This window comes from Anas platyrhynchos, chromosome 1 (genome assembly GCF_047663525.1).
Source record: "Anas platyrhynchos isolate ZD024472 breed Pekin duck chromosome 1, IASCAAS_PekinDuck_T2T, whole genome shotgun sequence".
NCBI lineage: Eukaryota > Metazoa > Chordata > Aves > Anseriformes > Anatidae > Anas > Anas platyrhynchos.
Genome location: NC_092587.1, coordinates 36,426,048 through 36,440,824, shown reverse-complemented (window position 1 = coordinate 36,440,824; position 14,777 = coordinate 36,426,048). Strand labels below are relative to the sequence as shown.

General features: G+C 43.7%; 1 protein-coding gene across 4 annotated transcripts in view; it reads right to left on the bottom strand.

Annotated features, from left to right (window-relative positions):
• Nucleotides 1-506: 506 nt before the first annotated feature.
• The window catches only part of HMGA2 (high mobility group AT-hook 2), a 116,707-nt gene continuing 102,436 nt past the window's right edge, over nucleotides 507-14,777 (bottom strand). For all 4 annotated transcript variants that reach the window (XR_005269008.2, XR_005269011.2, XM_027456232.3 and 1 more), the window contains one exon: nucleotides 507-3,606. Coding sequence is in view for 1 of the 4 variants with exons in the window: in XM_027456224.3 (XP_027312025.1) it covers nucleotides 3,559-3,606 (48 nt within the window). In the remaining 3 variants the exon portion in view is untranslated. The remainder of the gene's footprint in view (nucleotides 3,607-14,777) is intronic.

Genomic DNA, 14,777 nt, shown 5'->3' with positions numbered 1-14,777 from the left:
TGCTGTCTCCATGGAGGAGGGATTTACTGCAGCTTGCACTCTTCCATCTCTATTTTTAACCTAATGTCTGCATAATGTAAACTCCGTAAACTGTCTTGGATGCAAACCGTGATCTGGCCTAACCAGAGGAGAAAGCCCCTAAACTTGGCAGACACCCCCCCCCCCCCCCCGGGCAGGTCCGAGGCAGGGCAACAAAACCCACTTCAGCCTCACCCGTGCTGTGGTGCTTCCATCTGGCTGGTGGCACCTCCGCTCCCCGTGCACGACGAGCCCCATGCTGGGAATGAGTGCTTCTCCTTGAGGGGACATTTGTAACGTGCCCCCCGCCAAGCGCCCACCCTGGGGGCCCCTGACAGCAAATGCTCTTCTCAGACACGCGCCTACGGTCCTGCGACAAAGAAGACTACTTGTATGCAAAGCTTTTACAAATTTGGTCACTGTGACCAAACTTTATTACTCATTTTATGGAACTGTGACAAAAGTCTAAGAATCAAACAACATGGGGATCACAGAGGCTATGATGTTTATTGTGCTGAACAGACTGTGATAATCCATTAAAGGAACATTTTCAACAAGCAAGCGATTCAAAGTACAATCGTAGACAGCAACTCTACACAAAGAACAAAGCGAAAAGTTAGAAGACACTCAAAAGGAAAAGTAAACTGTAGTTAAACATCTTGAAGCGTTTTTTTCTTTTTCCTGCAAACACACCTCTCTTGCAGAAATGGTAGAAGAGTTAAATGTCCAGTCTTAGTTAGCAGTGACCACTGACAGCAAAGAACAGTCGTATAAAATTTATCTCCCACAAAAATAAACTATATATATAAAAAATTTTATGATGTTCTCACTGATTCAATGGCCACATGCAATTTTTCAGTCTGAAAAAATGAGGTATAGTAGGCCCTAAGAGGTAGTAATGTGTTTTGATTGTACTACAATATATAGAAAATACAAGATTCAGTTCATCAGAGTGGTAAGTCTCTCGGAGGTTGAAGTGTGACACACACAGAGTGATTATTTCTGTGTCAGCCGCTGAATACTGTGGTTTCAAAAAAAGGCAAAAAATAAGAAGGGATTTGCTAAGGCTCGATTCGATGCCCTTTGAAGTCAGCAGAATTCCTTCTACTGACTTCAAGTGACGCTGGATTTGGCCTGCTAGAGCTACTGCATAGCTGGGATTATTTCCCATTCACTTAATATCAACGTGTCTCGTTTTAACACTCCGATCAGCTCTTTCTCAGCGATCTCCGACAATGAACCCTCTGCAGTCTTTTGAGGAGGTCCGCAGTTCTTGACACTGCCTCTTGGAAGAAGCCAGCAAGTAGTTACCTTTAACTGCGTTTGGCTTGCTAATAAAGCCATACCAACAGACGCCTTCCTGAGAACCTACCCCTGGCCCAGTTATTAATACAATGTTACAAAGTACTGACTAGGAGAGGAAGAAGGGAAATTAAACAGAAAGAGAGAAAATGAAATAGGAAGAGAGAAAGAGGAAAAAAAAGGGGAAAAAAAAGAGTGAGAGAGAGGAGAATAAAAAACCTCTACATAAGAAGCATTTAAAATAAATCTGGCTGAAACATATTACAAAATCACATTTGTGTAAAATACATGAAAATACTTGTCAAGTATTTTCTTACAATCTACTAATTTTTTTTTTTAAACACATATTCGTGATTGCATTATGCAAAAGCTGAGCTTGTTGCTTCCCACCTACAAAGCTTCAAGTTTCTTTGAAGGTTTTTTTTTGTTCATTTTTTTTTTTTTTTTAATACGAAAGTAATTTAAAACGTGTTCATTTTCCACAAGTTATTTTACAAAAATAGTTTTGAATTAGGGATTAGTTGCAGTCCTAACTGTTTCAAACGTCTCAAAACTAATGCTGAAAGTAACAAGTTCATTCCATTTAAAGTCTGGAGGTAGGTCTTTGTCAATCAATTAGTCCATTTCTTTAAACAATTCACTTGAGGTACAAACTTGGACAGTAATATTTAAACATTACAGCTAAATTTTTTTTCTATGTCATGTAGTGTCATTGAAGAAAATTATCCTTACAAACCTATCAGCAATTCAGTACAAAAATATATTCAAGTTAACAGTACATTACACAGAAGTCTAGCAGAGAATAGGGTAAGTACATTAAAAAAAAAAAGGAGAAAGAAAAATACATAGTCATGCCGAAACACAATAAAGATATTGCTTCCTTAACTGCAATTAAGTGTTGAAGTAGAAATAAGGGCAAAATGCAGATACTCGTGATTATCTACCCAGTAAAAATTTCCTGCATTGAATGTGTATAGCAGCATGTATTTATCAGTCTGTTGAGTTAATTGTAAAAATCAGAGGTAGTATTGAATAGTGGGGTAATATTGCATCTGTTGCTAAAAGTGCTGCTTTGAATGAAAAGATGGAGAAACGCCACCGGCACAGAGGTGCACAGTGAACCATCCTATGTCAAAATACATTGCTTAAAGTAATACACAAGCTTAGCTGAGGTACATGGTGTTGGTTCTTACATCATGACTGATGAGTAATGAGAAGAGATTCGTTTTGTTTGAAACCTGGTATGGGGTGAGTGGAATTAGTTGAAACTACTAAAACATCTGGATTATTTTGTTCAGACAAATTCAGTATTAATTTCGAGGTACCTTTCTATACGTTTTAAAACACTTTTCTTGATAAAGACTTAGTCATTAATGGCTTAAGTGTTTGGTGCCAGTCATTTCTGTTTCCACAGAAAACGCCTGGCTCTACAGAAAGCCGACTCTGTCGGACTTCCTATTGTCCAGAAGGTGAGGGCTGTTCGTTTTGTTTATTACTACTTCTGCTGATATGTTTGTATCTGTAACTATACAACGTATCTTTGTCTTTCTTCCCTTTTGCAAAATGAAAGTACCTTTTTCGTGTTGTTTTCTTTCTTCTGATTACCAGCTGAATGAAGTGAGAGATCAGCTTTCATTTTTTTCCTGAAATAACAGTAAGTCTTAAAAAAAAATAAAAAAATCAAGTACAAGTCTACAAGAAGGTTACCAAAAAAAAAAAAAAAAAAAAAAAAGTAGTATCTATCCCTTATCTTTGGTGTTCTAAAACAGGGAGTACACTAAGTAGGGAGTGGGTTGCTGGAAGTGTTGCAAGGCCTAGTGTTACACACCAGGCCTTTCCTATTTCAATGCCCATTATAATTAATATGTTACAAGTTTCTTGTTTATATGCAGTGCAGTGAATGACTTAAACCTGATCTGGAGCTCTTCTTGACCCAGTCACCCTTACTTAGCAGCTCAAACAAACTATTAGTAGGTTAAGAAAAAAGAAAACAGTAATTAAAAGTTGCATCGTTAATCTGTGTCCCCGTTGTGTTACAGCAGTTTTTCACTAAACCTGGGACTGTGAAGGGATTACAAAGAAGATGATTAGTCAAATCCTTTTTAAGGTTATGCGATTTTTTTTCCCCCAGGCAAAAGTGGAAAGACCATGGCAATAGAAAATAAGTGGTCAAGGCAGTGTCTTCTCCCTTCAAAAGACCCAACTGCTGATGAGGTAGAAATTGCATGGTGCGGTCTCCTAGTCTTCCTCTGCAGATTCTTGTGAGGACGTTTCTTCAGTCTCTTCCTAGAACATATAAAAAGGAAAAATAAATACATGGTGAGCATGGGTCTTAGGCTGTCACCTCCTTCTCTCACGCAGCTGACAATTGCATCCTGAGCTAACAAAACGCTCTTTACAGCTCCTTTGACCTCTCAAAAAGACACCTTGGGAAGGATAAGAAGGTCCCCTGATCCCGATCACACTGCCATGGTTTGCTGGGCTCTCCTCCTACCCCAGGGGGTGCCAAGAAAAAGAAAGCCCTGTCGTGTTCTGTCATGGGCCTTTCCAGAAACTGGAAAGCATTTTGAGAGGGTATCCAATGTCAAGTGGGTGCTCTGGAAAGCCTTCTCCTCCTCCTCAGCTCTGCCCTGGTGCTGCCCTCATGTTTGCCTTCAGCAGGCCTGACTGAACGCAGCGCTCTTACGCTGCTTATTTAACCAATGCACTCGGCCTTTCAGGACACGGGCGGTAAACCGGGGGCAATAAACATTTCTGATAAAAGGGGCTGCGAGTGAAAGGTTGTTTTTTATCAAATCCTGCACATCATCACCTAAGCCAGCACGTGAAAAAGATCTAGGAAGAATAGGAATTTACCCCCTCAGCCAACTGAGACCTTTTAAGAATGACCAGCTTAAAACAGCTTATAACAGTCTTCATACTTTAATAGATTTGATTTTCCACATGGCTTCATTTTGTCTGGGTGGCTAACTGACACAATTTATAACTCTCTTCCTTTCCCAGGCCACTACAGTACACCATTCAGCAGAGCATGCCTTCAAGCTTGTCTGCATTATATGGCCAAACTTCCATTCATTAGTGTTTGAAACACCTCAGCTGTGAAGGGCTCCTAAATGCTACCATGTGTGACACTGCTGCAGAAGAGCGGCATCAAGAAAAAACACACAGCTTTAATCATAGGCCACTGCTCACTGCAATCCCCTTTCAAAAGGCTTCAGCCCCCCCCACAAGAAAAGAGTGAAAAAAAAAGCTGTAAATCCAGGGAATAAACATAAGTATAAATGAATGGATGACAGCTTAAAAAATATAACCATAGCGGCATCAAGCCATGAGATTTCACACTGGTTTTGTTTAGTCTGCTTTGGGTTATGTGGGAAATGTGAAAAGCATGAAGCAAACGCTCCCCCCTCTGCCTTCAGACCCCTGCCCCCCGCTAAAGCCAGGCCCCAGCCGGTTAAGCCAGGAGGTTTATACCTCTTGACTAGGAAGCGGGCCATGACCCCGGGATATTCTCTCGAGCACCAGGCACAAAGGAAGATGTAGCATGATCAAAGCCGTGGATGGAGGAAAGAGAGCAAAGTCAAGTGTCAGCTGCCCTCTGACCTTGACTTTTCAATTAATATTTAAATTCCAGAAGACACCAATCTATCATGCAGATAAACAGTTTCTTCCTCACAACAAGTCATTTCCACTCGTAGCACGGCTGTATTTGGAGTGCTGCTGTGAAAACGATCCCTGACTCACGAAGCCATTAAGCGAATTTTGCTCCGTCCCTCTCAGCGCTGGGGGACGGGTGCTCACACTCCGTCTAATCCTGTTATCATGTAGTGCCTTTTCCCCGCTTATCTTCCTCACAGAATGGGACTGTGTCTGTTACATCTCAGACGAGAAGAAAAATGGTATCTACATGCACCTAATTAAGAGCTAATTTGGACTATGTGTGCGGAGACGGAGCAAAATATGTTGGTTTGTGTCTTGGAAATTCAGAGGTGAGGATGACCATCCAAAACAACAACTTTGCCTCCAAGTATTGCAGTTAAAAAATACAACTGTGGGTTCCATGCTCTTAACATAACATTATGACAGGTTATAACATTTGGTTAATGGCATTTGATGATGATCGCATGCCTAACTCCTTACAGCCCCAAACCAGGGACACCCCCGGTTGTCCCAAAAGACCACAGCACACATTTGGGCAGCTCACCTTGATTTACACCTGGCTTGTCAGGATAGCACTGCCACCTGGTTGACTCACTTTTCAGGAACATGGACTACACAGTGTTACATGGGCAGGGGACAGGAAAGTATGTAGAAGGACATATTTCTGAGCCCAGCCTATTTTTAGTTAGAGAGTTGCCCACTCCAGTGATTTTTACTGTGAATCTCACAGCATTTTTTCCTTGTAGCCTCTGCTGCTGTGACCAAGAAAATGAGTGAGCTCTCCCTTCATCTATCTATATATACATACATATTAATTTAATAAAGGATATGTATCTGCAAATGTGCACTTGTAGTAACTGGAAGTACGAGAAACCAAAAAGCAAGCTAAAACCACCACAATAATAAACTGATTATCAATAATACTTGAGACTGGCAGCTCTGCCTTTCAAATTCACATCAGTCTTGGGAAAGACTTTTCTCATGAAAAAAAAAAAAAAAAGCTGGCAAAGAGATCAGATTGTTGTGCAGCAAAAAGAAAACTTTTCTTCATTAAGTTCATTCCTTGCAAAAGCCTAAGATAGCTCAGTTACAGACGGGTGGTTTTAAGCCAACCTATCATGTAAGTCCCTTGTCAAGACACAGATGGAGACATGATTGCTGCTCTGAAGTGCTTACAATTCAAACAAAGGGATAATACAAATCAGACATATATGCATGGAGGGACCCAAAGGAAGGAGTGAGTTGAGGTTCTGAAAGAGAAAATGCAGATGTGTGACAGGAACAGAGCCGGATTTTTTGCACTGGTTAAAAAAAAAAAAAAAAAAAAAAAAGTTTACAAATATCAGAAGGTTGTGCAGCTGTGATCTCAGCCCAGCCTTTGCGTGTGCAGCACCCACACCCACCTCTCCCCAAAAGACAGAGGGGGGAAGGTGCTTTGGAAACTCTTTGTACCCCTTACAAGTCGCAGACCAGCTCTGCACTGGGGCAGCACAGCCAGAGACCCCCTGGCATGCTCTGCGTGGGACATCAGGGCTTCGGGCACCTCAGGGGAAGGATGCTCCACCGTTACGGGGCACCCTCCAGGGACTCACAAGTCCTCGCAGCCCCGATCAATGTTGGTGGCATTGCCATGTATCATAGTCAAAGGAGGAACTTGGGCTGGAGTGAAATACTTTGTAACTCCAGATGTGCTTCCGATCAAGCTGAAGAGAAGGGCAAAAACTGAGGAGCAAAGCACAGTCATTAGAGCAGACGTTAGAAATCCAAGTCACTCAGTCACAGCGTGATAGCCATGCAGAGCATAAATTCAGAAACACCACCCCAGGAAGCGCTGGGGCAGGCAGCAGAGGTTTCACATTACAGGCAGCCTTAATTCAGGTTGTTCTCACTTTTGAGGTGCGTTCACTGCAGTTGTGGAGACAGAATGGTGACATGTGTTAATTGAGCGTAAACGTTCCTCGACCCAGTTTTGCCTTGAACAGCTACTCCCCTGGTTGCTTTCTGCTGCAGCAAGCTGGCGAGGGGCTGGGGTAGCAGGCTGCGGAGGGAAACCTGAGAATGCTTCAAACTGACCAGATGGGGTTCGGCTAGCAGGGAAGCCGTGGCCAGATCTTAAGGGGAACGGGACAAGCACAATGGGATGGCTACACACTCTGATGTGTAACTCCCAGCCTCCAAGAGTGGCCAGTTTGGGGTGAGCTCCCCACGCACCCGTGTGCCCCACATACACATATTCGCTGCAGCTGACTGACACAGCACACTGCAGAGGCAGTTTTACTTGGCACGTCCTGCCCCTGGCACGTTTACCTTGAGCTGCTGCAGGTCACAGCGTGATATTGTCGGACAGACTGCAATCCAGCCCCATGAATTGCTATAACTACCCTACCAAGCAGGGAGTGATGGGGAGCTGCTGCCTCTCCCTCTAAAAAAGAGCACTGGGAAGTCTTTCTTCAAAACTTGTATGTGCACAAATGTTTATGAGGTCTTTTCTTGAGGGGCACCATTGGCACATGGCTGGAAGATGCGCTCACTGGACTGGGACCTGCCCATGATGCACCCTCACCTCTCCCTGATGTAGGGTCCCAGCAGGAGAGGAAGGACCCAGATGCCTGAAGATGGGAGCCCGACACCATTTTAGATGCCCTGTGTATCTTGTTTGGCACCCAGCAGCCAGACCAGAAGACTGCTGGACTCCAGGACACATAAAAAGGCACAGGACAGCAGGGTTGAGAGAACTGGACACATTAACCCTCTCCAGAGCCATGATGCTGTGTTTCTGCCTTCAAAGGCTCTTCACTGGGAAAAAAGAAGCAAATAGGTAAATAGTAGGGATATGTGAAGTGATAACTAGGAGCACATACACCTCATTCATAAAGCTCAGTGGCGGCACCATCCATACGTAAATCACAGAGCCTTTCCATGTCAGTTATCTCTTGTTCCCAAGGGACTTCCTTCCCATGTCATCCTGTGCAGGTGACACAGCGGATCTACCTCTGAGCTGAGGCCTCCATTTGGTGACCCACGTTTGGCTGGATTATGTTATTTTGCTGGCAACACAAGCAGTGAGCAGCACCCTGGTGCCCTCAAGAACAGGCAGGCTTAGCTCAGGCATTGCACATCCTTTTGCCTCTCTTTTTTAGTGGACCCCCTGAAGGTGGTCATAGCAAAAGCTGATGATGAGACAATTGTTCCTGTTTGACAACAGCATCCCCCCACCTGCAGAAGAGCAACTGTTTTGCATTTTTATAAAGATGTTTATTCTCTTCTAATTCCCCGGGACATAACTCCTTTACAGCTACTTCAAGTTTAATCGTCTGCCTCCAGAAACTCGCTGGCAATTCACTTGGCAATTCATTTTTTTTTCGCCTTCTGCTCATGAATCTCTGAATGGTAGTTTTAAAAAACTAGAACCAATTTTGTGAGATGAACTGGAGGATCACAGTAATGGTACATATGGAGCCTCTGAATTTGTTGGAGCTTTTATTTTATAACAAAGTATTTGCTATTGGCACAGATTTTGCTGGCTGCTTTCTAAGCCCGAGAGGGTATGCTTGAATAGATATGTCAAAAAGAACTGCTGACAAGAGCAACTTGCAGACTGTGGACCATTGTCTGCTAACTTGTCTGAAATCCCCTGGCATGCAAGCTAATATTTTCAGAGGAGTCCCCGAAGCCAGTGCCTCCTATTGCAGTTGCAGAGGCCCGGGCTGTGCCCAGCCAAGACACAGTGTCATCCTGACTGCTCCATGGCCAACAAACTCCTTTAGAAATTCCCACAGCACTAACAGGCACTCAGAGTCAGTTTGCTTTGTGTGAAGCTTAGGGTGGGATCTTTTGCTTCAAGCTGCTTTGCCCTCCGCAAAGCGTGCTGGCAAGAGCTGGAGCTCCTGCTCCGAGAGGCCATCAGTCACCACGCAGCCCTGCTGAGCCCATGACAGCAGTCACTCAGCAGTAAAGCAAAGCTAAATTCAAGAATCTGGATCCAGAGCTCGAATTGTTACAGGTATTTACTGCACACATCACAATAAAAGGATTTATTAGGGCAGAAGAGACCACCATCACCACATATGAGTCAACCAGCCAGCAGGCAAGCAATTTCTGTGTACTGTCACTGCTATCATGCAAGGGAGAGATCAACTTCTCCAGCCTGGTGGTTAAAAACACAGTTGAAAACTCTGACACGCTGGTTCTGCATTTGACACAACACAGACATTGACTACGGCATGGGACAGCTCTGAGGATAGCAAGCAGGCAGGTCCCGCCAAGGAAGCAAAACTCTTGGTATTTTGATGACATTAAAGATAAAGAGAGAGACAAATGGAGAGGTGACAGCTGATGGGGCAGTTGGGGGATGACATTTAAGGGCTGGAAAAAAACATTTTTGCTTTCAACACCTAAGTCACTGGGGACTTAGCCTCTGATGGTCCACCTTGTCACCTGTTGGCCTTCAAAAGGCTTCAGACAACCACAGTGGGAATCCAATGTTGGAATACTAAGAAGTAGGCTTAGTGAGCTGCTGCTTAACCTTCCTAATGCCTGTCTGCAAACTGGTGGGCATATGCAGAGCTGCCTAACACTCTTGGGAGCAGTCTAAGAGCTGGCAAGCATCTTAAAGCTCATTTCGACTTGGAGATGTCCTCAAAGGTTGCCTCACAGTCAGGAAGGCAATGCACATCAGAGAGCAAGAATAATGCTCCTCTGTGATTGTGCATGTATGCAATAGTACTGGTTTGGAAACTCACATGCAGGCTTGTTTTGAAATCCCCATGCTCTCTGATTTGAACCAGATACTTCAAGCTGGGTTTTCTACCTCCTATGAAGATGCCTACCCACCCAGCTGCTGTATATGGAGGATGTATCTTTTGTCTGTTGAAGTCACTCCACTTTTACATAAATCACCAAATATTGTGAGGGATGGAAATGCAGCAGAGAAAACAAAGCAAAATACTGATGCTGTTCTGCAGGTGATCAGCCTGTGGCTTTTCCGATGCACAGACTTACTAAGTAAATTGAAGGTGTCCTCTCCCTTCACTGCTGGAACAATCCTGCTTTACTAGCAAGAAGGCTGCTCATGGGGATTACTGGATAATCCACATCCCCAGCTGCTGGAGGAAGTGTACTCTAGCTGGGGCAGCTGGAATGAAGTTGCTGGGGCTGCCCTGGGACTCAGATGCTGTCAAGCTGAGAATCACTACCAACAACATATTCCAGACCAGCAGCAGTGGCAGAGGTCAGAGAGAGCTACCATCCTTGCGCACCCACAAACCGCTCCTACAGATCACTTTCCTCTACTGGTAGAAGTGTCTTTCAAGATTTGGCCAAGTTTTGGTCCTTAAGTCACAGGTTTGGGTAACAGAAGGGGACCAGGACAGCGCTTAGGAGCATCCCTTCGGGACAGGACATTCTTCTCTGTGTTATAACAGCCTTCTTCCCTTTAGATTAAGGGGAATACAAAAATATTTCTCTATCTCCTAGCTTATCTGCCACTAGGAGAACTGTTTGATATAATGGAGTGACAATGACTCTCTCTGGTTACCTTGAGAGAAAGGGTTTATCTGACACAGAATTTGTAATCCAGGAGGGCTCACACTGAGAACTTCCAGAGACAGGAATTACACTAGTCTGTGTTTAGATACCCTGAAAAATACCAGCTTCAGGCTCTGCCTCTCAATATCTTCTACAGATGGGCATAAATGAACACCCGTTTCAGGTGCCCAGCTTTGCCATGGATTTTATAGCAGCCCTGATGTTAACTCAGCAGTGAGGTTTCTGCAAGGCAGCAGGTCGCTCAGTGCTAAAGCCGGCACTGTTGAAGCCTTTTGAAATTGAGACTCAGCTGTCTAAATTACGTCAGGCCAGATTTCTTAAACGCGTTTTGGCATCTGAGTACAGCAAATGCCTTTTTGACCTACGCAGGTCAAAACACTTTGAAAAGATCTGTTCCCCATGTGATTAAAAGGAGAGTGAAAATCTCCAGCAAAATCTCAGTACTGGTCAGAAGAATTTTGCAGGAAGCACCATTTAAAGCCTGCAAAGCAGAGACCTCAGGCAAAAATGGTGCTTGAAGCAGTCATGGGTGCTGTTCTAACACTGACAGAGACATATTTTGTCTTGGAGAGCTTCAGCCCCACAAGATGTAAACAGTTCCGGTGGGAAGGAAATAAAATATTACAGAAAGAAGGCAGCGATGCCGTTAGAAACATATACAACTGAGCTGGACCAACCCCAACTCTTGAGAAGCTGCTCTTACAAACCTCTTGTGGAGGCTGTAAACTGGAGGAGTGGTAAACTGCTCTGTATTCACACAGGACACCACGCTCCAGAGCCAAAAAGCCAGACTGGAGCATAAGGCAAGAAGAGGCTATAATAATACCCTCTAATTACTAATACGTATGTCAACAATTACATGAAAGAGAAAAAAAAAATCCTTAGGCTTTTAGAATCCAATAAAACCCTGTGGGCCACTGCATAAGCTCTTCTTTTGCTGACAGTGGATATTGAAAAGCTCAGAAGGATACTGGAGCCCATGTAGGCAAACCTAAATAACCTTGCCTTCCTTTGGCAGCATTGATAACTGTGTATATAGCGTTGATAACCGTGTATATTTTGTGTTTGGTGATGGAGGAAGAACTACAGTGAAGGTCTGGCTCCTGGCATGGAGAAGACGTAGGGAGACGGACACCAGGACAGGCTTTGAAATGAGGGTCAAACCCACATTGCTTACCTTTTGCTCCCCACTCTTATTTTACAACATGAAAAGGAGAATAAAGTAAGGCCTGTTAGATTTCTATTCTATTTTTTTTTCCCCTCAAAATGACTGCATGTTACAGACAGGAAGCAACTGCCAGAAGTTATTCACCTCCAATCCTTTATCACTTAAAAAAGCATTACGGCTCCGTTTACAGAGCCACTGGCAACTGCGGTTTGGGACCAGCTATCTATCCGTAATGATAAATAATAAAATAAAACGTCTTCCTTTTGAGTCCCAGCTGAGAGATTTTGCCAAGTGATCAAACTTGTCTGAGCCTTGGAGCAGCAGCTTTGAAGTAATAAGAAAGAGATTGAAAACCTGCAGCCAAGAGCCGCACACACCTCATTAGGGCCCAGCTATGCGGGAAGGCCAGGCAGCAGCTTCCCGGTCAAGCCTGCCTGCCCACTGGAGAGGGGCTGTGGGAGGGTAAGATAAAAGGGCCTTTCAAAGGGGAAGTGCGCCGGTGACATTTTTACGAGCACCGGGCCTGAAGGCTCCCGAACGAGCAGCTCGCGGCCCCGCACATAACCCGTAACCCGTAACCCGCCCCGCGCCGGGGCCCATGGGGAGCGGGGCCTGCAAGGAGCTGTGCTGGAGGAGGCCACGGTGGCCACCGCGCTTTCTGAAGCTCCCCTGGTCTTCCCTGCACGTCTTTTCCGATTGTGAAGGAAGGAGTTCAACATAGGCGGCTCTACCTTCCCCAAGCTGTGCTCCGAAAAGCCCCCCAAATGAGAAACATATTTCAGAAAGATAGATAGCGAGGCTGGGCCCTCTCATTTGGTTCAGCAGAGTTCATGTGAGACTTTGCGGTATAATTCAGCTAAATGATTTTTTTTTTCTTAAAAAAAAAAAAAAGAAAAGAAAAAACACTAAAGCTTAACAGACTTGTAAAATGCTTTTAAAAATGTCTGAAGAGTTTAATCATAGATCTTACCACACAGACACTGGTGAGGCTGTGTGCTGGCAGTAAAGCAGAGTATTTAACTTTGAGAGCTGAAGTTCTGGGTTTAATTTTCGGTTTCAGACTAAACAGCAGGTCTGCAGCGAAAGGCACGGCGACGACTCCTGAGCAAAATGGGGTAATGGGAATGCTTTTCTTGCAAACTTTACTGATTGTGTAACCGTGGAGCACCTCTTTGTGCAGGCAAGGAGTGCAAAATCAGAGAGCTTTCTGTTGGTTTTAATAAACTCCCCCCCATCCCTTCTCCTTTTTACTGCAAAGAATTCTGCTGCTATTTTATTATGTAATGCTGCAGGCTAAAAATATATCCCTAATTTAAGCCATCTTGCCAATAAATCTACAAATACCAGGTAATCCAAAAAGGGTAGTTATGGTCTAATGACATACTCTTCTTGTCATCTTAATATGTTCAACTCCTAAAGGATTTAGTGCGATGCATTTAAAGATTTTTCAACTTCTTGAATATCTCCACACAATCTGGTGCGAAGGGCAATAAAGTACGGCCCTCTTCAGCATGGAGCAGGAACCCAACTTTTCAAGTTCCATCTGTGCTGCGACTCGGGTTACCACAGGGTGAAGCTTTTTCTTTCTCTAAGCAAGATAGTTTGATTTAAATGGAGTGGGCCTGTCCAACTTAATAGATAGTGATTATTTCCTTTTGATTATAGAGCCTTTTATGGGAGTTTCTTTTCCAATTGAACACATCTATATTCTATAATCAAATCAGAAAAGGTTCCTGCTGGAAATGTGTGTTCAAAACACATTTTCTTTTAGGAGTGAGACAGATTTACTGCAATTTATACCTCAATGTTAATCTATTCTCCTCTTCCTAAACATAAAAAATACTAATATAAATTACAGTTAATACCCCACCATATAACACAGTTCTCAGGAGGCTATTAAAGTGATGGGCGAGCCGCCTAACATATTGTAACTGTCTCTCTACTATTCTGATTTCAGTTTCCAGATTTTGCCTGAAAATAAGCGTGATTATCAGGGAAAGGGTTGGGGGGAAGCCATTCACTACCCTGAATCTGATATCTCCCTGGTCCTAGAGCTCACATGTCCCATCTTTCCAGACTCAAGTCTGGTTTCAATGGAGCTCTCATTTTTCTTCCCACTAATCCTGCCGTGAGATCAACCATTGGTAACTCTGTGAGAAATTAAATACCAGGATGTGGGAAATCTGAGATCTGAATTCGGGCAGAATGTGGGTGATTCTTTTTTTATTATTATTATTTTTTTCTCTCCTTCTCTTTTCCCATGGTTGTTGTGTGGCAAATAGCTCTCCAAACCTGAGATCAGAGATCAGCCCTTAACAACATGACTACATCAACAGATCAGAGGTAATGCACAAAGTACATTGGCAATATCATATCCCTTTTTAATACATGCAACAGTCATTCCTAAAGAGAGATTTTGGCCAACATTTTTTGAAAACATTCTGGAATTTCCAGAAATGCCTTACAGCAAGATCAGCAGCAGAACTTCATCAGGGTGATGCTCAACATCTGGTGGAGCAGACTTCATAAAGAATTTAACATTTGTGGCATTGAACGATCCCAATGAAACAGGATCCATGAGATAGTTTGCTATGGTGGTGTGAGTGCTACAATGCCCAACAGTTAGGCAGTCATTTTGAATGGCTTATTTCCAGCCTCTGTGAGAAAAGCACATTTATTTATTTAGGTCCTATAAGGAGGCACTTGAGACACTTATAAATATTGGACTGCCCAAAGGCGGAGGTGGGTCCTTTATGCACTATTTGGCAATGTGCTGATGTCTGAAAAACACCTACATATTCCTGTAGCCTTCAACATTTAAGTACTTAGGAGCATGTCTCACTGCATAGTCTATTAAGAGGCTGTGATGCTTCCCAAATTTTACTCTGTCCATAAGTGGTTTTAGAGTGTCCTTTGTGATTTTATTGTGCATTGACTTGCACAAATTCTTTGCCTGAGATTTCCTCTGTGAGTTTGCATGGGAAGAGGCGTGCTCATAGGTCCAGCTTGTCCGTCCCAGCCTTAATGTTTGGCACAGGTGTCACAAGCTGACGGGCTTGCCCAGGGAGGCCAGATGTCCACC